The 26,316-nt window shown below is 35.7% G+C and overlaps 1 protein-coding gene across 1 annotated transcript in view; it reads left to right on the top strand.

The window, feature by feature from the left end:
* The window catches only part of LOC106871453 (corticotropin-releasing hormone receptor 2), a 294,443-nt gene that overhangs the window by 165,971 nt on the left and 102,156 nt on the right, over nt 1–26,316 (top strand). Inside the window, exon 5 of the mRNA XM_052971021.2 lies at nt 1,149–1,263. Coding sequence (XP_052826981.1) covers nt 1,149–1,263 — 115 coding nt within the window. The remainder of the gene's footprint in view (nt 1–1,148; nt 1,264–26,316) is intronic.

Here is a 26,316-nt window from a genome sequence, read left to right as displayed (position 1 = left end):
GTTTTTAATAAACTATTTCCAGCATTTTTAAAGTAGTGGTCTCAGTGTTGGTCCACAGAAAATCGAGTAATTTAAAGCAGAGTTTGATGAAAAGAAAACGTCGAATTATTTATGATAGTGTAAGAAATACGTTCTTTTCTTTAAGAGTTATTTCAATATACACAAGTCATTGTCTAAAAGCATTAATTATGAGTAAGAGTATATAATTAAGATCACATAAACGAGAAATGAATGAATATTTAAACAGCATCTTAATAAACAATGAAGATTAATCAGGATGTCAGGAACAGAAAATAAACATATTCTTTGCCTTCATTAGCAATTCTCCAGTATTTAAATGCTAATGACAAACTAATATAATAGAGGAACTGTTTAAGGTTCTGAGTAGACACGAGTATTTGGCTGGAATGAAGAGCTCAAAAACTTAATTGATCTAAATTGATTACCAGATTGCTCTAGTAATATATCTAATTTAACAAAAAGATAACTTTAAACGCCTAATTAGTTTCTTAATTTCTTCTCAAACCTAGAATCTAAATTCATCTCATATCAAGTAAAATAACATAGATTTCTGGAATACTTGTCATATTCGAATGATTATACTGACAGAAAATAAAAGAAATATATTTCCTATAAAATCTCGGAATGAGCAATATTCATCCAAATTTCATAAAGTTGTCAGGGAAAAAATAGCACTTAAATTCGCTGTCACATTTCCTTAATCGTAATTTAATGAAAAATCATTATTTTCTAAAAAAAAATAATGATTTTTTACTTCGCGTTGTTTCTTTCAAATAAGCGCAAGTTCTCTCACATAATGAAAAAACTTCAAAGAGAGCATTCGTTTCTGGAAATTCGTATTAACTTCTAATAGTGCTACTTTCAAATTGCTAACTTGAATCTGCTAAGATTAACATAAAAATGTTAATAAATTCGGCATATTCTTTGATATTCCAGTAGCTTTTGAGATTGTTTAAACATTCTTAATTGCAATTTAAACCTTAAATAAAGGTATAACAAAAATGATTACGTGAAATACAAATTGAATAACTGTAATCTTACAATCATTTCAAAAATACTTGGAAATATTATTTAGCTGTGTTTTGCACATTTTTCTAGAATTCATGTAATTTTTCCTTTATTTACAGGAGTCTGCATTGTGTTCGAACTCTTATACACTGCAACTTGATGCTAACATTTGTCTTTAGAAATATTCTGTTCATCATCTTTAGCTGCATCTTAGGAGAAGTACACCGTCGACCAGTAAGTGTATATTTTCGATTCTTTTTCGCTTTAGGAGCTCATTAATTTAGAGACCGCGTTTTAATAATATGCTATATTCCTGCTGCATACATATTTCCCTTCTTTTAATATATGTTGACCTTGTACAATTTGTAATAGAAATACTTATAAAGTAGAAATGATAATGCAACATAGCTATATTCTTTGCTTGTGCTTAAATATCCTCTGATTCGACACCGTGCGATTGACATGTTTGAGTGTATATTAACCCATTACCTCCCATAATTCTATTAACTGGAATTCTTTTTATGAAACTTTGATTTCTAGCATAAAACAGCCTTAGAAACTCCCTGGAATGATCAAAATAACATTTCAAAATAACATTTTAAATTGAAATAAACGAGATATTGGGTGAAAAATTAGCAAACCTCATTTGATTATCAGAGAAATATACTTAGTAGATATAGCAAAAAGGTTAGATATGTGTAAATATTGACAGATAATTACGAAATTTGTGATTTTTAAGTGATCTCATATGAGATCACTTGTAGGTAATGGGTTAATCATATATTTATAGTGATCTAGAATACGGGCACGAAGACAAAATTGTGGGATGTATTTGATTAATTCGATACTAGTACTTGACTGTGGCTTACTTTATCGAACCCGGAAATATGAAAAATCCGAGTCAATTCCGACGGGAGTGAATTCCTAACATAAAGAATCTTATCTGAAATACATAACAATACATTATATCAAACGCTCTGTAAATTCTACCAGCCAACAATAGTATTGATTTCTGAAAAAGAAACCAATGAACAAAAGAAATATTAACATACCCTAAACCAACACAAGAAATATTCAATATTTATTCTTGCAGAACGCACAAAATATTGTTTTTGAGAGCAAGCCAAAATATTTAAGTTAACAATTTTTTCTTTTACCAACGATTGGTAGAAATAATATTTATGCATTTGCGGGAGGAAACCAATGACGTCAGCACAGTATGGACAATAAAAAAAAATCAATATTTGAATTTCTTCTATCCACCCAGTGTAAAGAACACGAAACGTTAGGAATTATCATCAGGAAAACAGAGAGATAATTTGATATTGATGTCGCTTGAGGCAATGCATCTGCACTTGAAAAGTTAATCATCAAGGCGCAACCTGGAGCTAGGGTACTTTCTTTTAGAGCGGAAAACCAATTGTTGTCTTTGATTGCAAATTTCCACTCTTCATGGTACCAAAGGAAAGACAAAGAAAGACAAAGCCCGCTACACTACAGCATGACACTAGTGTCGTCACATGTGTCACTGTCAAAGTACAAAGATCCATAGAATATACTGCAACGTATTGAACTAAAAGAGATGGAAGACAAAGTTGATTTTGGCGGGATTTATAAATGTGTTTTACTTGCTAGAGGACCGTTTGGGGGAGGAAGAACTAGTCATAGGACTTAGTGTTGGATCTGAGGTTTAAAAACAACATGGATGAACAAACGATACTACTCAGTGTACAATACCAGAGTGGATGAGAGATGAGACTGACTAACTAAGAGTGACAAGCGTTCAGCGTTAGAAAAAGGCAGGCCAGAGGCTGGAGAATGTCTGAGTGTTATTTTATGCCAATTAGTCAAATATGCTTTACAAAATGTCTGTATGCATAGCAGCAGCATCTTCCCAGAAACTGGAGTAATCCTCCAATTTGAGCATCACCTGAGCCTTGTCAGTATTTTGATGGAAATTGAAGTAATGACTGACCTGCAGAAAAGCACCAGTTACTAAGATAGTTTCGCCAGGTGAGACCCTAGGTAATACAGAAGCTTCAGATTTGGAAAAGCCGTGTGGTATCTAGTAATCTATAGCTTATTTTTAAGAGACGTTGGTATAATGATGTTTTTTTGATATGAGAAGTATCACTATTATTTGCTGTTGAAAGTTCCAAGATTTGCATGGCCTCACTTGAAGATGCTGTTGCGGTCTACGTTCATGGAATCAGTGCAGCTTTGGAGAGGACGATGTGTTGTGATGCAAGATCTACTTAAGAGTGGGCGTTGTTATAATGACAAGTGGTTCATTGGTGTATTGACAGAAAAGAGTGGATGACAAAACTGAAGTCCAGGGCATAGCAGAGTTTATAAACTGTAGGACAGAAGGATCTCCGTTAATACATGCTCCAATGTGAATTGGATAATGTCCACATGCCAAAGTTTCTCTTTGAGATTCGCATATCAAATATGGTCAAAACTTTTTCTGATCTCGCGGATAAACTTTCCACTTGGAAAACTTTGACTCTGAGTTTTTGTTGAGTCTCAATGTGGAAGGAAATACCAAAAAGGATAGTTTCAATCATTTATCGATCAGTTTCTTATGGGTCAGAAATGAATCATGGGATTGTGAGAGATAATTGGCAAAACAATTAGTGAAGTTCCGCCCAGCATGCTTATTTGAAATACCTTATAGTCAGGTGGTAGGGCCCTGGTGTAGTATTTAGATGCGTTGGAGATGTTGTGATGAGACAGTGGTTGGATGATTCAATTGGTACAGACAGTCACGGTTTGGTAACAGTTTTGAGGTGATTAAGGTTTTGGAATGTCCGTGTTGCTGTCTAAAGTGCAAGTAAGGAATGCAACTTTTTGATGTAGTGAGTTCAATATTCCAAACGTTTGCTTCTGTACTGGCAATATCAGTGTAGGATGAGTGAGAAAGCCACTGGGGAATGAAATGTTGAATTTGGAGATACAAAAAAAAAAACAAACAAAAAAAAAAACAAGACGTGATGGAAGAGTTGCTTGGAGAGCAGTAGAGAGGGTAGATGCATTTGATGGTGGTGGTGACGGGAGGATGTTGAACCAAAGTGGCTGGAAGACTAAATCTGCGATATCGAACTCGTGAATTTAAAGGATGCTTTATTCTCAATGCAGCGAAACCAGTTGATTATAGTCGTGTAGCATTTCTGATATCAGAGCTGATGACATTCAGATTACGCTTATGTATATATCCGCTTCGCTCTTAGTCTGAGAACACTTTCGTGATTTGAAGCTGAATTTATATGCGGTTGTAATGACAGCAGTATTCTCGAAGAAGATAACTTTCTAGCTCATGCTTTTATCATACTTTCCGTTTTATCAATAAAGTGTGTTAATTGAAATTCTTTTGGTTGATATTTAAGTGTTTTGTAGAGTGACAACTGCTGCTATACTCAGCAGTAGTCACTCTATCTCCAGTTGTTTATCTTTCGTTTAAGATAGACTATTACAGGGATTGCGACAGATAAACAAATGAAAGAAGCACTCAGCTCAGTTGGAGTTGAATGCATTTAATGACAAATTGACTCAGCTTCACATTACTTTCAGATTCGCAGGCGCAGAATATGTTTACATTATCAAAATATCGAAATCAGAATAGCAAGAATCTAAACTTTTGGGTGAGAGTAATAGTCCTCCATTGGTTAGTTTAGGTCAAGAGAGTACTTTAACTAGCTTTACTTTCACTCGATATTCTACATGAAGAGCGAGCGTGATGTTGACAACAGTTAATCGACATTCAATAGTCTGTGACACTTTAGGGACAAAAATTACCACAGACACAGAAATAACCGGTGTCAGGTTTCATCTGAGTAACCTGCACACCAGTAGCATAGAAATAATATGTTTACATTCTTATTTAACCTACAGTAAGGTCTTATAATGTTTAGATATATTTCAATTCTTCTGATACGTTCAGAATATAAAAATGCTTAATGATGAGTATCGTTAGAACAAATATGTAAATTAGGCTACCGACCATTGTGCTTGTATAATATATGTCAGCTTTATATAGCAGATGATCTATGCTATTGATAGCAAGGAAGCCGAGTACGTCTTCTCTGAGGATCTACCTGAACATCTTTCTACGACTTCAGATATTGTGGCTGAAGAAATCATTGTTTATAAAAAAACAATAGCCTATTTTCTCATTAGTTCTTTAGATACTATAAAAACACCACGTTTTGAACGTGGACTGCTGTTTGAAACGGTCTTTTTGTCGCAACAGCCAACCTACGTGGATGTTGACATACATGCACTACAACCTTTCCTCCTCAGGCCGAAATAACAGACGAGAGAATCTATCGTCAGCTGAAGTTTAGGATCTGCGAAGAACTTAACTCTATTCGTTGATATATACGGGCAACATTGGCAGCTGACTTAAGTTGTATCACCGCAGAACTGGTATCTGGAGCTAGACTTAGATTGCCTGAACGGAAGGAGACCACTCCTAGCAATCCAAACACTGAATATACGCCCCTAAGATTTGACTAAGTGTGTCTATTGAATGAGAAATATGCTAGATTCACGAGTCCATGTGAATAACGAAGTGTTTTGGTAGTATTTAAAAATAACTGAAGCGAAAATACTCTAATGATTTTGTAGCCGATGGTTTCTACAGTAAAGCAGTTCAGATACAGTGTTTGATCTCACATAAAGCTGTTTGCCACACGCCTAAGTATTACGTTTTAAATATTGTAGGCCGGCATCAGACTGTCAGTATTGACTAATTGAAAGTTGTATTCCTTGACAAAGGGCTAAAAAACGATCAGAGAATCTACTCTTGCATCTCAACATGAGCCAAAACGGACTGCAAGATCAGGCTGCTACTTACATCGGTTCAAGCGTTTGGTACACTATGTCGAAGATTTCGAAAAACGATGAAGTTTACTTTCGGACAGTATAACCATTTTGTTATCGTTATATAGATTCTAAAACGCATTCGTTCTTGGTGTGGATGGAGCAGTGTGTGCTAATGTAGCGACTGTTGTAATTTATAATGTCGATAGTTACGTGCGTTCCAGTGTCCTGAGAAGCGAATTGTGCTGTTCTTATTAATTCGATTAACAGTTTTGTTGTGCGGAAGTTATATCATTAACCGGCTTTCTTCTTTGGTATTTCATTGGTTGTTATTCACTAATTTGAATGTATATTGGCTTTTAGCACAAAAATGTTCAAATCGAAAACTTCGATCAAACAAATTGTAATTAAGTGAGAAATTTTTTCTACTTACTAACGGACTCATCACTCCCTAACAAACACCATGTCTCACGTTCTCTCTATCTTTTACTCATTTTTATCTGACACATATACACATACACATACACTGATGAAAAACAAAACCTTTCCATATTGACTGAGATATAATGTGTTCAACATGGTATTTTAACAATGAACTTTGAATGCTGTCTCTGCAGACAAATTCTACGCATTTGTGTCAATAATTCTGTCTCCAACGACAATGTTCAGCTTTGTCCTAAGGGTAATGTAAAATGTTCATGTGTTTGTGAAATAGTCTGTTACGCTATTGTTCAATCAATGACACGGCAGGCAGTTAAAATCGAGCAGTTTCTCCGTCTGTGAGGTAGAAATACTATTTTTTATCTGATTTAAATTCAGTTTCTTAACCTGCCTTTCTAGGCGGACATATCATTATCACCGAAATGTTAGTTTCTATTTTACCCATGATCTTCGTCTAAATTCACAAAGCGCGCTGTATTATTAATGTATTTTCGATTGAGCGTCACTACTACCATTAAAATCTATTATTTACATCATAAATGTATATATATAGTCTTGGTTGCTACGTGGTAGTTTCATGGTAGAATTAAACAAACACATCCAATTAAAAGTAAATACATCATGACTGTTTGGTAATAATAATAATAATAATAACGATAATTTCTTTTATTGGCCACAAGGCCTGAATACAGAACAAATAAGGACAATTTAACACAAGGGAGGTATTGAACAATGCTATGTATACAATAACAAAAAACAAATAACAAAACAATTAAACAATAAAGAATCCCCTAAAAGGGAGAGCTCCTCACAGGGAAAACCGCAGAACCTCAAACAAACTGGTTATCCCGACCGTCACGTGCGCTTCAGCAGGTTCCTCTCTCCTTCTCAACTCCTCTTGTTTACAAACGAAACTTAAGAGTAGTCCCATTCACACAAGCAATACTCAGCACATACACCTACCTTTCAATAAATTTACTGGGAGGCAAAGCTTCCCTCTCTACCCTCACTTTCCTTTTCAAGTGTGACTTGAATAAGTTGATGAGGGATTGACCGAAGAGGAAAGTATCTGTGTTCAGTCCTTTCAGTCTCGACCACCACACTACCTCCTTCGCCATAGCCACCAAACAGAGGAAAACTGCCTTTCCTTCCCGGACAAAGGAAGGCGGCGGGGCAATCTTCAGGGTGGATTCGGCTGATATCTGGATCCGTCATACAGACGATAACAGCTATTCGACAAATGCACGGACACTGGACGAGTGCGTGCAGGAGGGTTTCGCCGCCCTGTGCATACCTCGGACAGGTCCGTCTGAGAGTACTACCGTGTCTGTAGAGCTTGTGTCGAGCCAGCAGAGCTCCCCGGTAGCAATGCCAGGTCAGGGATTTCTGGAAGTTATCTATAGGCTTTGGCCCGAAAATACTCCGGAACAGATCAATTACTTGATCTTTTCCGACAACCAGAGTTTCCCCAAGGACGTCGTCGCTCTTGCCCACCATTAATCCCCTATAAAAAATTCCACCTACCACGTTTCCCGACTTACAGAAAGTTGTGGGTACTTGCCGACACTTCTGCTGCCAAGCTGTCTTTCTTGGTCTGCGTCAATGAGACGAGCTGCGGAAAATCCTGCTTGACAAACGACCACACATGTTTACTGTTAAGAAAATGTTGGAGATGTCGTGGCCTCAGCGCGTGTCTGCGCATCATTAGCCACAGCGTGCCCAGTCATCCACTCAGTGGCTGTTGATAGCAGGTAGACCGTCTGACGAGCAGAACACTCCCCACCGCAGAAAGTGGAAAAGCAAGCGATCCAGCTTGGTCAGCCATGAAGGAGGGCAAGGGACGACGGTCAGGCGGTAATAGATGGCGCAAAAAATGTACGCATTCACCATTTCCGCCTGAACTTCCAGGGACAGCTTCCTCTGCCCATTTCTGAGAGAAATTGGCTACCCTGCTCGTCACCTTCCCCCCGTTCTCGTGCAGCTGTAGGCCGCCGCGAGGGTAGCTTCCACTTATTGATGTTTGACGCATGCAAGTCTCCAGGATTCAATTCACCTAAGCACTTAGCTGATGCTCTATTTTATCGACATCGGTGGGATAAATGTCAAAGCTGAAACTGGAAGAAATTGAACACAGAACGTATAAGCTATAAGACATAAACCAAAAGATTTTTTCAGACACGATTCTGCCAAATAAGGATTTCTATCAATGCTCGATTATCAGAATCATTTGAATATCAGCATTTCTTCCTTATACTTACGTTTAAATTTCATTTACGTAAACTTTGCCTTTCATCCTTTCGGTTTTGATAAAATACAATGACAGTTAAGAAATGCGATCGATGTAATCGACTAGCCACTTCCTTCAGAATTCCAGGCCTAATGCCTATATATTACAAGCAATTAAAATTTTACCTGCATCATTATTCACGTCAATTTTGTTATTATTACAAAACAGATTTAGACAAACGAAAAGAAGCCTGGTAAATGTGCAAATAAAACGTTTGTGAAACCACAAAATTCTCTCTCTACTTTCTTCATTCTTCCTGTGCATCTGTTTCTGTCTGTCTATCTCCCCTTTTGTCTTTCCTTTTGTCTTCCTTCCGCCCCCTTTCTCTTCTCTCTCTCTCTCTCTCTCTCTCTCTCTCTCTCTCTCTCTCTCTCTCTCTAATCGCAGTGGTGTACCATGACGTGTTGCCTAGTCATTATCTCTCCATCAGAAATGTTTGCTTCATCCACTTTCTATAGAGAAAGAGATAACATCATGCAACTGCATGTAAAGAATGCTCACCACTAAATTTTGGAGGCCAACCATATTGATTAGCTCAAGCACTGAAACAGAACGTTGATAGATAAAATGCAAATATATTTACGAGCGTACATTTAATATGTTAGCACATAAATAGAGGCCCGCACTTGCAAACACATCTTCCCCCCTGTCTCTCGCTCTCTCTTTATATATATATAAATGCGCACACACACGCATATATATACATACAGGGTGGGTGAGTAGTAAGTAGGTATTAAAAATTGGAAATAAAATCCATTTTCCTTTTTACAAATTTATTGAAACAAGTGATACATGTTCTTTATTACATGGAAAAATGAAAGTAAATCTTCATATTTCAACGTAAGCACCGGTGACCCCAGTTTCCTCAAACAGCCAGGGATAGAATGAACAACCTTCTGAAGGACGTCTTCTGGTATATCATTGAGAACCTCCTGAATCCGTGTCAGCAAGTCCTCCAGTATGCGAGATTTTCTCTTCTATATCTCCTCTTTTGTGGGACTCCACAGATAAAAATCACACAGAGTGAGATCTGGACTTCTTGGAGGCCACTCATGAGGTCCACCTCGTCCCTTCAGGTCTTAGCCCCTGCATGCAACGGGGTCTCCACGGATGAAAATTCAATTCGTTATGCAACATTGTACGTATTGTGTGCCCACAGGCATATGGCGTAGTGGTTAAGAGCGCGGGCCACTTTGTAATGAATTACTGCAATTGCTTAGAATGTATTTTTTATATATATGATCCAATATGCGAGCCTTTTCATGATTCATCGGCTAGCTAGAAATAGTATCCAAATTGTCTGTTAGCGATTACAAATTAGATACATTACTTAATGTTGATCTATGTACATTATACCTTCAAAAACATTGGGACATCACTGATCATCGATCTGTTCAATCAGGACTAAACTGGGATAGAAAAAGTATAGCAGCAACAATTTCCTCCTATTAGATTATGAAAATTTCAGCTTCAGTTGAATAGATCCCATTTCAGTACGATCCATGTATTTGAATGCAAGATGATTTCTTGAAACGGGAATAGAAATCGAGACGCTCACTTCCATATGGAATGTAACATTAGCAATTTGACGCCCTTAACTTCTACCAATAAAAATAGTCCATCCAGTGAAGTTTATTACACGCCATCTACGTACTATAAATAATAATATAAGATTTATGAAATGAATCAGAGAAAGGCAAATTGAATAAATTCATTATCACACAATTCGGATTTCCACTATGAATAAATTACATTACCATTTTGAATATTAATTGATTTGGAATGAAGACTATTTCACAACTCTGAGATAACCATTTACACTAAATTATCTCTTACTCTATCTCATTCTCTCTCTCTTTCTATCTGACACTGACACACACACACACACACACACACACACACACACACACACACACACACATATATATATATATACATGCACATATATACATATACACATACATAACTATGAGTGTATGTGTATCTTTATGTAGGTATTTATGTATCACTCTCTCCCTCTCTCTCTCACTCTCTCCCTCTCTCTCTCTCTCTCTCTCTCTCTCCCTCTCTCTCTCTCTATATATATATAACTTTGCTAAGGTAGAGGTTGCCAATCGGAAATCGCTAAGAGACAATTTGAAGGACATTTCGATACTATTTCTAGCAAGCCAGAAGACCACAAATAACCTGGTTTGTCTGATCATATATAAAAATATCTTTGCAAACAACTTCACTTACTCTCATTATAAATACAACTGTGTGGTAAGAAGTTTGCTTCCAAACAACATGACTCAGGTCTACTTCGTGGCAGCTTGGTCAAGTATCTTTTATTATAGCCTCGAGTCGACCAAAGCATTGTGAGCATTTTTTAAAACGGAAACTGAAAGAACCCCGTCTTAAACACACACACACACACACACACACACACATACACACACACACACACACACACACACACACACACGCACACACACACAAACAAACACTCAAACTCTCTCTCACAGTTAATTCAAAGGAACGATCAATTCAAATGAACGGATAACAAAATTAACAGATGCCAAAAGGACGTGCACAAAGAATTTATTAGTTTGACGCTCAGCAAGAAGAGTGAGTTTTTGACGCTTCGAGCATAATTCTTCATCGGAAACGAGAAAGTGAAAAGTTCAAAGAAGGAAAAGAAATCACCAACAACACTTGTATAAACACACACACACACACACACATACACACACACACACACACACACACACATGTATGTGTATGTGTGTGCGTTTTTGCGTGAGTGTGAGTGTGTGTGTGAGTTTGTGTGTGTCCATGTGTCTATGTTTGTCTCCTAATATCGCTTGACAACCGGTGTTTATCTGTTTACGTCCCCTAGCTTAGCAGTTTTGTAAAAACAACCGATAGACCTGACTTAGAAAATAAGTATTGGGGTCGATTCGTTCGAAGTGGTACTCCAGCATGGCCGCAGACTAATGACTGAAACAAGTAAGAGAATTAAAGAATGTGTGTGTGTATGTGTGTGGGTGTGTGTGTATCAATTATGTTGAATATATATATATATATATATATATATATAAATATATATACACGTAGTTATGGTTACCAATGCGAACCCAGTCGACTATGTATATATATATATATATATATATATATATATATACATAGTCGACAACTGGTTTCGCATGTGGTAATCATAACTATGTAGTAATTGATCAAGTCATAATTTCATGCAATCATTAGTTTTCATCCTACTCAGGAGAACAGATATTTTGCAAATAAGGTTAAAGAAATCTTAACCAAGTTAGTAGGTGATCATTATAATTAGAAGCTGAAGAGTGGTAATTACCATTTTCGTGGGAAGTAAATTGATTATATATAGATTAAAATGATATATATGTATAAACTAAAATATGTACATACTCCAAAATTGGTTATATGATCATATTAAGGCGCAGTTGATGCTTTTCAGTAAACGTAGTTTTTATATAACAGTTGTTGTGCAGATTTTGTTCCATAGTATTGATATGAAGGGAAAACTTTGAAGTTTGGTTGGAGATTTCTCACACAACGCTTTATGTGTTCGCTTTGCATTATTGGTCTATATCTTGGGGAACAGATTTGTTTTGTATGCAGTATTGTTCACCGTCTTACTTTTGAATCTTAGTGCTTGTTTAAAATGAAATTTCGAACATCCCAGTAAGTTGGAAAAGATATCTGGATGACTGCTTTATGATTTGAAAGGAAAGTATTATAAACTGTTCGAATTTAAATCACTGCTTAAGGATTTAACATGCAATTTACAATAGAATACAGTAAAGAGAAACTTCTATTTCTTGATATTTTAATAAAAAAAGTCAATAACCAAATGGAAACCAACATTTATTATAAAGCCACAGTCTCGAAGCGATGCCTATTATCCACCTGGTGCCACTCGAAACATGTTTAAATAAATATCCTTTTCAATTTAGTGAAAAAGATTTGTAAAAAAGTGTCTGATGCAAATACTCGGGACCTACGCCTTCATGAACTGAAAGCCGTACTCGTCGAGAGACATTATCCATCTTCACTAGTAAATGATGGGATAAAACATGCCAAGAGAATTGATATCCAAACACTTAGAGAAGTAAAACGAAATAAAACATTACTCTCTATATATAACTACTCTATATATCGCCAGTCAACGTTTTATTTCATCACGCTGATAACACTAATACATCGGGTTCAATCCAACTAACCAACATTTTACAATGCAAAGTAGTAATAATGAGTTTACTTTTGTTTATATTTGTTAGAATGCAGAACTCTGGAGAAAATGATTTAAGTGTCTGATCATTCGAGTCTTTCACATTGGTTCGATTCAGACAGTTCCATGCATTATCAATAAATGATAGCAATCTACTTTCACTGATAATAGAGTTTATTAACACTACAAAACTTTGCATAAACTTGATACAAAAGTAGATTTTGTCTCCTTCCAAGAAAATAAACATTTTCCTTCCTAATTTGTAAATATTTCAGTTTACCTATGAAGCTGTTTCTCCAGTGAAAAGTTTAAATCAACTACTTCCTATTTGTTTGATTTTTCTTTTTTTTTTTTTGCATTGAGACAATAGTATAATTTATATTTGATATATACCAAGCATTTTTGAAATTCTAAATCTTTTACATCTGATACTAAATATATTGTATTTTTCTTTTGAAACGACAAAGTATAAATCTTTAGAATTGTCTGTAACTAATTCTAGACCTTGCAATGGGTTAATTACATCGTTTGAAGGTTATAATGAATAATCTATTCTTCCGTATTATCATATCATTTCATTATAAATGCCAACCTTACCCGTTTCAGAAATATCTTGCAGGTATTAATTATTTGATAAGAATGCATATTTTCAAGTATGCCACGCACACACACACACATACATACATACACACACACACACGCGTATATATATTCACATATATACACCCACCCACATATACGTATATATATATATATATATATATGCACATATACACACATTACTGTAGCAAGCATTTCATAACCAGCAATTTTCTTTCATGTTCATATGGACACAAACACACACGCACGCACACACACACACACACACACACACACACACACACACACACACACACACACACACACACACACACACGCACATACAGACGTAGCACCATATATATATATATATGTGAAATAAAGTTGTTGGTTGCGAAACGTTGGTATTTTTCATTAATATTAATAACGACTGTCGAAAATACACCTTCGTATTACATAATTAGTACCTGCGAGATATTTCTCTACTGCATAAGATTGGCAGTAGTAACAAAACCTTGTGATAATACTTCGAAGGTACAGACTAATCATTATAGCATTCAAACTAATAATCACTCCATTGCAGCGTATCTATCTATCTATCTATCTATCTATCTATCTATCTATCTATCTATCTATCTATCTATCTATCTATCTGTCTATCTGTCTGTCTGTCTGTCTATCTACCTATCGCTTTATCTACCTGTCTGTCTGTGTATTTATTCTCTTTATATACTTTACTATGAATACCTGAAAGTTGAGGAAAGTAAATATACTTTGTACATATATCTACCGAGCTAACACTAAGGTTTTCTCATTCAAACTGATTATTATGAAATTAATTTTATAACAAACGTGTATTTAATTAAATACAATTGGGTTGCAATTAAGCTTTTAATATTGTAGTAGATAATTTATACCCATGTATGAAGATATTGCATATATATATATATATATATATACACGCACATAGACAAGCAAACATATGTGCACACACACATAAATATATTTGTGTGTATGATATTAAAGGTTATAAGTATGGATGTGAGACAGAAAAGTGAAACAGAGTTAATGGCGCAATCGAAACTTATATACGTAATGTCTGCCGGAATATCCATTGATCAAACCACAAAGCAACTACCAATCCACACCCTTTCTGTCTCTTTCAAATAAAATATTTTCCTTTGCTTTGTATAACCCTTCATTAATTGTATGGCCTTGTGTATGTGTGTGCATGTCTGTCTCTACTTATAAAGAAAAATGAACTTTCACAGAGATTGTTGAATGATGAGATTTGTAGAAACCTAGAATGTCGGAGATTATATACAACAGAATAAATGTGGCACGCTAGGAAAACAGTTACTGGATAAAACGCACCTGTAGTAGATACAGTAAGACAAATCAGATCATCTATTCCGTATAATCCCTTAAAAGTCATAGACAACACCCGTTACTTTGCAATTACCACGTTAAGGACTTTCTGAAGTTTCTCTATTTCAATGACAGTAAAACCGCTGTTATATGCTAGACCACCCACAGAGAGGAGTTATATGACCCACTCAACACTCTCTCAATAGAAATACGCTTAAATTACTCTAATTTTGCTATTTTCCAAACCATTCCGTTATTTTCATTAATCAGGAACTGAACAAATTGTATGAGCTTTCGTTAACATGTTCAAAGCTTAATTATTGTGACGTTGAATGACATTGCATTGCAATTTCTATTTAGATGCTGTAGTTTTTAATAGATACATGTTTTATTCATTTGTATTTCATCAGTAATATTTTAAACACATCGATCCAAAGGAAAAACTCAATATTTATGGAATATATTTGTTATTCATAAGACCAAATCTTCACTATGGAATTTTGTATTTGGTGAGGACGTACAAAGTGAACCCTAAAAGTTCTTTGTAAGATCTTTGTTAAAATGAATGTTACATAATATCATAAATTCAGTTTAGTTATTCCTTATGATAAAAAATATATTCCAATTTGAATTCATTAATGGCATCTTCAATGAGATAAATGTACGTTCCCTGATTTAATTGTACTTTGATCATGGCAATTCCCGTCTGTCCGGAAAAAGGTGGGAAATTAAAGAATTTTAAGTGAATTTGTCATCACTAGATTGTTTGACTGTGTATAGAAGTGCTTGCAGGTGTTGGTCATTTTCTGCGAATGGGATCTGGAATTATCCAGTAATTTTTATTAGTTTATTTTGTCTCTTCGTCTTCTCACCTGGTACTATATGAACTTTTAATGTGGTTTTAGAGTCAAGTTTTGGCTGTTATTTCCAGCGTGGTGGTTTCTCTTAGATACCCTAAATTATAATTTTAAATAATTATTACCTTTGATGGTTTTTATTCCCATGCTGGCCACATGATAAAATCAGTATTTAAATATCGATCTTATCCTTATATATATATATGTGCAAGAAATGGCTGTGGTAAGAAGTTGCTTCCCAGCTACATGGTTCCGGGTTCAGCCAATTTGTTCGACTAAAAGCGGTGCTACAGCGTAGCCGCATTCAAAGGACTGAAACAGGTAAAAGAAAACAATAAAAGAAATATTCGGGGTCGATCGAATAAATACCACATGAGAGCTGAGGTCGATGTAATCTACTTACTCGGTCACCGAAATTTCTGGCCTTCTGCCAAAATCCGAATCCAAAATCAATAAAGAAAAGTAATACCAGTTTATATTGGATAGAATAATAATGCAAAAAACACTGAAAAGTAGAATTATAAATTTGAAATATAGCAACCGCTACAAATGTTTGAAATATTAATGGATGTGTATTTTTCTTTCTTTAATCTATATCACATTCCATTAAATTATTTGAAACAACTATTTAGAGGTATGTTTCTGAAGATGATACGAGCGTCATGGGGATTAAGATCGTAAGTAATCCAATTAGGTTTTAATTAAAACTTTTGAAGATATCATATATATATATATATATATATATATGTGTGTGTGTGTGTGTGTGTGTAAATATACATATATATATATACATATATATATATATATATATATATATACATACACATATATAAATACATACATTTATATATGTATGTACGAGGTATGTATTTATATGTATGTACGGAAATGTTCTTTGTGAGACAAGCCCGTTGCAGTTCAGGCCTCCGCCGCTAGAAGCCACTTGATGCGACTCTCAGGCATCAGTCTGCCGACCGGCGTCATCTAGGAGGGTCGTACTACCATGTTGTACGTCTTTGTTTTGCAGAGATTTTCCCCTGTTCCTCGATTTTTGCGATGGATGAAACGAAGGGCAAGCATGCCTCCATGAAATTCTGTTTTGTGCTGGGGAAGATGGCGGCCGAAACAGTTCTCATGTTTTAAACAGCTTACAAGGACGCTGTCATGAGCAAAACACAAGTTTACAAATGGTTTTCACACTTTAAGATTGGCCACTTGTCGCTTGAAGACCTTGTTTCAGAGTAATCATCGACCTACCGAACGAATGAAAACATCACGAAAATTCATGGAGGATCGTCACCGAACAATTGACGCACTTGTTGATATGGCTGGTGTGACCTGAAGCTCCTGCCAACGACATTTGAGCTAGGAATTCCGAATGAAAAGAGTTGCAGCAAAATTTGTGTCTCACTTGTTCTCGGATGATGAAAACAGTTACGACTGAATGCATACCTTGAACTGGAAGAACAGTTGGAAGTTCATCCGGACCTTTCTTCGGATGTCATCATTGGTAACGAAGGCTGGTGTTACGGCTACGAACCGGAAACGAAGCAGCAATTAGGTCAATGGAAGCATTCAATGACACTACAAAGTGATAAATGTGTAAACATATAAAACTAAGTGAATGAACAAATATTGCAAAATTTCCGATATGTATGTATGTATGTATGTATGTATGTATGTATGTATGTATGTATCTATACATACATACATACATACATATATACATATATACACGCGCACGTGGGTATATATGTAAACTTTGTTCGTTCATACAATTAAAATTGGTGTGGGAACAAAAGGGGGAGCAAAAAAAACCTTGTTAATCACTGCTACAATCTTATGAGTATTACCTGAGAAGAATACAGCGGACGTTGCTAAAACCTTTTTCCAAGAGCTTATACTGAACAAAATCTTCTCGTGGATAATACTTCTAAATGAATTTCAGTTCTAGAGTCATGTGAGCAACATTTATATGTATGTGCGTTAACAGTTCACTAAGCATGAAATTACATTTCAAAGACCGGTGGCCAGCGACTTGAATAGCCTGCTGTATTACTTTAATGTTCTTTTAGCCCTGGAATGTTTCAGTAGTTTCTCATATTCTGCTTAATTTAACCAATGCATAAAATTTCAGAATGCCTAAGAATTTATCTTTGGGTGCGTCCGAGTCACCTCCTATTTTTCAAAGTCCTGTGTCTTGCAGTATATTACGATATTTCTTGTAAATCGTAGTATATCAAAACAAAAAGATCAAGACTCATCAAGGCTGTATTTCTTTGGCATCTATACCGTAACACTTCTTCTTCTTCTTCTTCTTCTTCTTCTTCTTCTTCTTCTTCTTCTTCTTCTTCTTCTCTGCCAAGAATTCACAATAACCTCGCACCCACAAGAGTAAACGAGAGAGACAGGTATTTGACTGAAACGGTTTTTATAAAATTATTTTAGCATTTTCTACCTTGACTTTTTTCCACACACACACACACACACACACACAGATATACATACATACATAGATACATAGATACATAGATACATACATACATACATACATACATATATATATATATATATATATATATATATATATATATATATATATATATATATATATATATATATATATATTTATATATATATATAATACAAATAATAAATGAGTATATGCATATATACGTACATGTATGTACATACTTACATCTACCTCTATATATAGATGCATATCTGGTTACAGGACATTGCAAACAAAGCGTAGAAAAAATGATAAACGAGTACAGAAAACACACAGGCCACATAGAGAACATCTCCTTCATCAGCTGTCCCCATTCTAACACAGGTGTTTCGAAGAGTTAGGGCAGGACGCATCGTTAAAACGGCTCTTCCCACGGACCACAAGTTATATTAAAATTAAAATTAATTCAATTTAAATTTGTAACGTGGAGGAATGTAGTGGCGGACAAAACAAAACAGGAAAACGAAAGAGAGAGAACAAACAAGAAGGCTATACTTGAAAGGGGAAGAATATTTGTTCGTGCTAGCTTCGCGAAAGCGAAGATATAAAAGAAAGAATAAGTAGTCAGACACGTGACCAGGGAAGGATAGGAGAAAGAGTGGTAGAGGGAGAAGGAGAGAGGCGGAGAACAGCAGATGGAAGAACGAGAGGGGGAGAGAAAGATACAAAGGTAGATAGAGTAGCGTCAAAAGAATAGTTTAAGAACTTACATACATACATATATATACATACACCCAGGCATGTATGTGTGTATATATATACATATATATATATATATATATATATATATATATATATATATATATATATATATATATATATGCATGTATTTTTGGGCAGAAGCCGACACCTCATTTAAATGCGTGTATTTACATTAAATCATTGAATATAATATATGACATCTAATCTAGAATTCTTCAATCCACGTCCAGTGCTATTTTGGGAATGTCACCTATATATTTGAATACAAATTTGTTTCATTTCACGCATAATACTTTTGTCAATTTCAAATTCCTGAATTCTCTGCAAGATCATTCCAAATTCTTGTAGGATTAAATCGCATTCACCTCACTACAGGTGAAAATGTATTATAAAATTTGTTCTGTTCACAAACAATTTAGTCACAAATGAAAATATATCCAAAACCGTAAACCGAAAATGTGGAATATCATTACTGCTTACATGTCAGATGAAACTGTGACAACGGAAGGTTCATACTAATACGAATTATATATCAAATTCATATTAGCACTTACCTTAGCTACATTAATACATCTTACATTTATATTACACTTATAGTAAATTGATGCAGCTGAGATTGTATTTTGCTTTGTATTAGCACTAATACTGAAAGTTTCCGAAATTATATTTCCTGCACTCTACTATGTGTGTGTGTGAGGGAGTGTGTGTATGTGTTTTCTGTGTGTAGGTATATATATATGGGTTAGCATGTATGTATGTATGTATGTATGTATGTATGTATGTATGCATCTATCTATCTATCTATTTATCTAACTGTGAGCGTGTGTATGTGTGTATGTGTGTGTATGTGTTTTCTGTGTGTAGGTATATATATATATATGTATGTATGTATGTATGTATGTATGTATGTATGTATGTATGTATGTATCTATCTATCTATCTATCTATCTAACTGTGAGTGTGTGTATGTGTGTATGTGTGTGTATGTGTGTGTGTGCCTGCGCGCGCGCCTGTGCGCAAAACTACCTTTAGGGTGACCGCACTGCCTTCAACGCTCGTGCGCTAAAATGTATGCAATCGAGATTTGATCTTTATCGCTCTAGTTTTTTTTTTCTTGTGTTACAGAGTAAACATGGGCAATCTACTGGCACCAAGGAAGAACAGAGATCAGTGATCTGTCAGGGTCTGAAATTCATCGCAGACTTTCAGTACAATACGGGAACAGTTCTCTACTGTGTAGATGTGTGTATGAGTGAAACGAGTGGCTTGAAAATAAACGGACAAGCGTGAAACCCGATGCGGTACAGGGCGTCCATCAATCTCAACCTCAGATATGAAGATTCAACAATCTCGAGAGATGGTCCTGTCGAACCGATGAGTAATCAACGATGAGGTGGCATGTTCTCTACAAATTAGTCATGCTTCTGCATAAGAGATCATCCACGAGAGGCTTCACTTCCGTAAAGTCTGTGCAAGTTGGGTGCTAAGAGAGAGAGCTTACCCAAGCGCAAAAGCGTAATCATGTGGAGATGTATCAACGCTTACTCGACCGCTACAACGATGAAGGTGAAGACGTTTTGGAGAGAATAGTCACAGATGAGACCCAACACTATCACTTATTCCTGTTATTGTTGGTGTTGCAGCCGCTATCGTTGCCATTGCTATTGTTAATGCCGGACACGTTGCTGTTGTTGCTGCTGATACCGCTTCTGTTGCTGCTGATACCGCTGCTGTTGCTGCTGTTAGTTACTGCCGGATGCGTTGATGGTACTGCTGTTGTTTCTGCTACTATCGCTGTTTTTGCTGCTGTTACTGACAGACACTACCCCATGCCTCTGAATGGGGTTTAGAGGTGTTCACTAAAATCTTTTTTTACATTGAGTGCACAGCTGAATGAGATCTTTATGTTGTGTCTATTAAATAATCGTCCATACCTATTGGATTGCAAAATATGCTTATCTACTAATCTAAGATCCTTTCGTAGTTTCTCACGTTTTTCGTCGAGAACTGCAGCAAGGTATCAAGTGGGCATCAAAGTCTATTACAATTCAGCCCCTTCACTACCCTTGAAAAGTTGAGCAAGATTTTACTGGAAAATAGTGCACATTCGCTCCCGTTTGTCAGCACCGAGTTGTGGCTTTGTTGCAACGTTGCACCTCCATTACTTGAGGTTATTACCTCTGACAACGCAGTCTCCCGTTTCGCGTTGAAAATATCACCGAGAACGATTTTCGTCAGTTGCGTTGCCGTTACTTATTGACTCTTTTGGCTTACAAACTCGCTCCGCATCTTCATCATCTGTTCCTACTACTTACTCTTTACCAAACTTCATCTACTCATATCTAATTTCTCTCCTTAGAACCGTTGTTAATGACTGCTCCCGTCAATTGCTGTAGCTTTCGCAACCGGGAAATACGTGTTCAAATTCAAGTAAGCTGATTTCTCTCTATGAATCCGATTTCAAGTTACTATACTTGTTTGTTTAATCGATTACTTTAAATTGTGGACACCTTATACTATATCAGCTCGTTAAAAGACACTCTATCAAGATACGAACTGGATGACCCATTGTGGTTGTTTCCTGTTCACACTGGCACTCATACAGGAAATCCGGTCGGTGTATGTCGCGTAATTGGAAAGCTTAAGCATGGCTTCAATGCCACTGCATGCTTTTCTCCGATAGTTTAAACTCATGTAATTCAATCGTAAGTACAAAATATAGTGCCAACCCTTCCATGTCCGTAAAGTTCCTAGATTTCTGAAGAGATTCCATTAAATATAATAAAATGCAAAATCAAGTTTTAAAGAGCTTGAGGTATTCGGTTCCGACACAAGAGACGTTGCAACGCATGGGTATGAAGGTTACACTAGTATTTAGACCGAAACTGGGTTAAAACATTCAAGTCATTAAAGTTCTTCGGTATAAAATTAGCTGTATCAAATACATCTAATAAATTCATCGTTCATATTTTACCTATTATTTATTGTTAAAATATTCTTGAGGATTTCATTCATATGTCTGAAGGCATTCTGAGTCTAATTAGACTCAGAAAAAACTCTTTAAAAAATGTTCTATGTATCTCATGGAAATACGTATCTACACACACACACACACACACACACACACGGCCTGCACTCACGCAACACAACATACACACAACATACACACACACACAACAGAACACGCGCACACACGCTCGCACACCAACGCGCACGCACATGAACAGGCGCGCGCACACACGCTCGCACCCCCCCCACCCCCCCACACACACGCACAGAGTCTCCAACCACTCACACACGCACGGAGTCTCCAACACTCACACATACAGTAAAAAGTAAGAAAGACCAGTACACACTTCGTTAAACATTACTGAAAGTACTTTTTAAAATATTTTCTAGTAAATATTTCAATGTATAATTCTTACTTGGACTAATTAAATTCGGGATATAATGCATAATGATACATACACACGCACATATAAATGTGTATGCATGTATGTATGTATGTATGTATGTATGTATGTATGTATGTATGTATGCATCTTTCGCTGATAAAATAACTGGAAGGTTTTTCTTAACTTATATGTTATTAACAAGGACACATAGAATCACATAATTTATATTTACGATAATTATGTTATGACATCGAGGAAATTAGCTTTATGTGTGCATGTATGTGAGCATGCATGCGTGCATATATATATATATATATATATATATATATATATATATATATATATATATATATATATATATATGCACGCGTGTGTGTGTATATACATATATATATATATATGCATGCATACATGTATGTGTATATGCAAGTATGCATGTGTACACTTTCAACGAATGGTGCAAGAGTGCACTTGTATGCGCACGCACACACACATGTTCATATATATATACAAATAAAGCGTAAACTGTGTAATAAGTGATTGTTTTCTTTAAAAGAACTCACGCAAACAAACATTCCTGCTTGCACACGCGTAGACCCATTCACATGAACGCATACTGTGCACGTGCACGCACAAACACACGCAGAGACACACACAGAGACACACACGAGTATACGATTAACTTGAAAAATACATTTATATGGTAAACATTCTTGATCTGTACAAAACGACACAATTGACAAAACAAAATGGGCCTAAGGCGAAATATATCTAAGTTGCAATAGCTTTCAAATAACTTTCAAATAACTTTCAAATAACTTTCAAATAATAAAACTTTCAAATAATAAAACCGACTCCGTTCACAATACGCTGAAAACTTTCCAAAGAAACTAACTCAAATAATATTGGGGTTACATTCGTATATCTGGTATTTGCAACAATGCATGTTCTGCTTTAAAATTAACACTATTATGATATATATTACTGCTCTAAAATGCCAACCTGGCAGGATCTTTAGCACACCGACCAAAATGCTGAGTGGAATTTCGTTCGTCTGCATGTTCTGAGTTCAAATTTCGTCGCCCTTAATTATTTTCGGAGTTGATAAAATATGTACGATTTGAGCATAAGAGTCGATGTAATAGTCTTAAACCCTCCCCACACACACACATACCTAAATTGCTGGCTTTGTTCCAAATATTTGAGACCAATATATTTTACTGTTTTCTCGATAACGAACAAATGTTATATGCTGAACAGTTATGAATTTCTCGTGGAGAATTATGAAGGAACTAAAACAATTAATTCTGTATAAATGTTTTGTTAGCACTAATAAATAAGTAAACATCGATCTTTCGAACCAAGACCAGTCGTTATTTGAGATACTTGTTGCTTTTGTAAAAGATTAATTTATTTATTTCAGCTTTAATTTAAAGTTACTTTTGTTTCGCACCGGAAGTCAGGGGAATACCACTTACAAATACATTCGGCAAGATTAAGTCCCACCCATCCACAAACACCACACACACACCCATAGATATATGTATGTGTGTGTTAGTGTGTGTCTATATATGTATGTAACTATATATATATATATATATATGTATATAAATATATATATATATATATATATATATATATATATATATATATATATGTGCATAAATAGGTACAGGAGGTCACTAACTGTGTAAACAACATGAAATATGTAGACAATGAATTAAATATGTATACAACGAGAGAAAAATGGGAAACAAGAAAAGTTAACACACAGAAACGACCTTTCATCAGTTGTTGGCTGTCTGTTTACTCCTCATTTCGCGCATTCAACAACAATATGAGCCTTCAAAGACAGTTGCTCCCATAGATTCTAAACTAAAATTTTGGATTTATGGAGTGTCAAAGTTGGGAACAAAAACTGGACAGTGGAGATAGACAAGGAAACCGAACCAAAACAAACACGGAGGGTCGTTACACCAGAATGAGAAGAAATATAGTGAACGCTGGGAGAAATATTTTCTTTGAAAAGAGCAAAGATAGAAGAGAGAGAAAAACGTCCAGTCCTTTGAACGTCCCTGCAGGAAAAGAAAGATGGTCACGTGCAGACAAGAAAGATGGACGATGGTTACGTGTGAGCAACGAGAGAGAAAAATAGAGAAAGAAAGGGGAAAGAGAGAGAGAGAGAGAGAGAGAAAACGGCGACAGAGAGAAGGGAGAAAAAAAGGTAATTACAGAAGGATGGAGGAAGAAAACTGTAGAGAGTAGAGTCTCATCAAAAAGGTGAAGATAAGCGTATTCGTGAAATGGATACGTGGCGTTCAATTAAATGATAATAATAAATAACACACACACACACACACACACACATATATATATATATAAATATATATATATACATATATATACATACATACATACATACATACATGCATATATATATATATATATATATATATATATATATATATATATATATATATATATATATATATATATATATATATACATACATATATATACATATATATATATATATATATATATATATGTTGTTGTACTTGGGGATGGTCATATTGCCAGTTTAGCCAATAAAAACACACGCACTGTATATTTGGTGTTAATTTTTTTTTTTTTTTTCAGCTTTATATTACATTAATCTTAATCTTAATCTTATTTCGGCCAGAGTTCTTTCGTCACACTTCTGTGACCTCATCAGTGGTCCTTTGTTTCCTTCTTTCTTATGTGTGTCTCACCTTGCTAACTATCAGCCATTTTGTATTTTGTATTCCTATTGTATGTGTCTACGCATGCGTGTCCTTCAATGTGTCTGTGTCTTTTGTAAGTGCATGTGTGTATGGGGAGTGTCTGTATCACCTATATTCTCTGTTAATACGTGTTCATTTGTATTAGTTTTTATTTATTTATATGTTCATGTGTGTGTGTGTGTTTTTTTTTTTTTTTTTTTTTTAATTTTTTTTTTTTTTTTTAAATGTGTTTAATTAAATTTTGTTAACGTATGTAGTATTTAATTCCATTTGTTTATCTATGTATTGTATTATACTTTGTTCCTATTATTGGTTTATGGGTAACGTGTTGTCACATTCTGTGGTTTGTTAGTGGCGTATGTTAGTGTTCCATTCTAGTTTCCTATTCAGGCTAGGTTTCCCTTCTATTATGTGTGTAGCTTCAGTAATTTGTCTAAGTGCTGCATCACTGCTATGTGTAGATAAGATTTTAATTTCTATGTTGTTGATTGAGCCTCTATGTTCTTGCTCAGCGTGCTGGTACAGAACTGATGAGTTCTTCCCTTCCTTAAGTTCCCTCCAATGTTCGTTTGCCCGCTCCCCTATACTCCTTGCTGTTTCGCCTACATATGTCGTTGTCTTATTTCTGCATCGTCCCTCTGTACATCTTATACTATAGACCACATTTCTGGTTTTGCAGTTCGTTTGTGGGCTAAATCTACATACGATACAGTTCCTATCAGTGCAGGGGGTTCTACTGAAAGGGTATGTTCTACTGATAAGGGATTTGATAGGGTTGCCTGGCCTTTCAACAACCTTAATTCTTAGCTTAAGTTTGTCTAGGGCCCTTCTAAAGCGGTACGCCAGTTCGCCTCTAGGGGTGGTGTTGACGAACATGACGCTTTGGTACTTGTGGCTATTGTACCATGAGCTTGCCTTCCCTATTTTCTTCTTATGAAGAAGTTTGAAACAATCAAACGCAACGATAGGAATGGGATTTGCCCACTCTATAGGAGCAAATCATGGAACACCATAGTAAGAACTAAGAAGAAAATAGGGAAGGCAAGCTCATGGTACAATAGCCACAAGTACCAAAGCGTCATGTTCGTCAACACCACCCCTAGAGGCGAACTGGCGTACCGCTTTAGAAGGGCCCTAGACAAACTTAAGCTAAGAATTAAGGTTGTTGAAAGGCCAGGCAACCCTATCAAATCCCTTATCAGTAGAACATACCCTTTCAGTAGAACCCCCTGCACTGATAGGAACTGTATCGTATGTAGATTTAGCCCACAAACGAACTGCAAAACCAGAAATGTGGTCTATAGTATAAGATGT

Source organism: Octopus bimaculoides, chromosome 10 (assembly GCF_046866305.1).
Source record: "Octopus bimaculoides isolate indiv1 chromosome 10, ASM4686630v1, whole genome shotgun sequence".
Lineage (NCBI taxonomy): Eukaryota > Metazoa > Mollusca > Cephalopoda > Octopoda > Octopodidae > Octopus > Octopus bimaculoides.
This window is presented reverse-complemented; position numbering and strand designations above follow the sequence as displayed.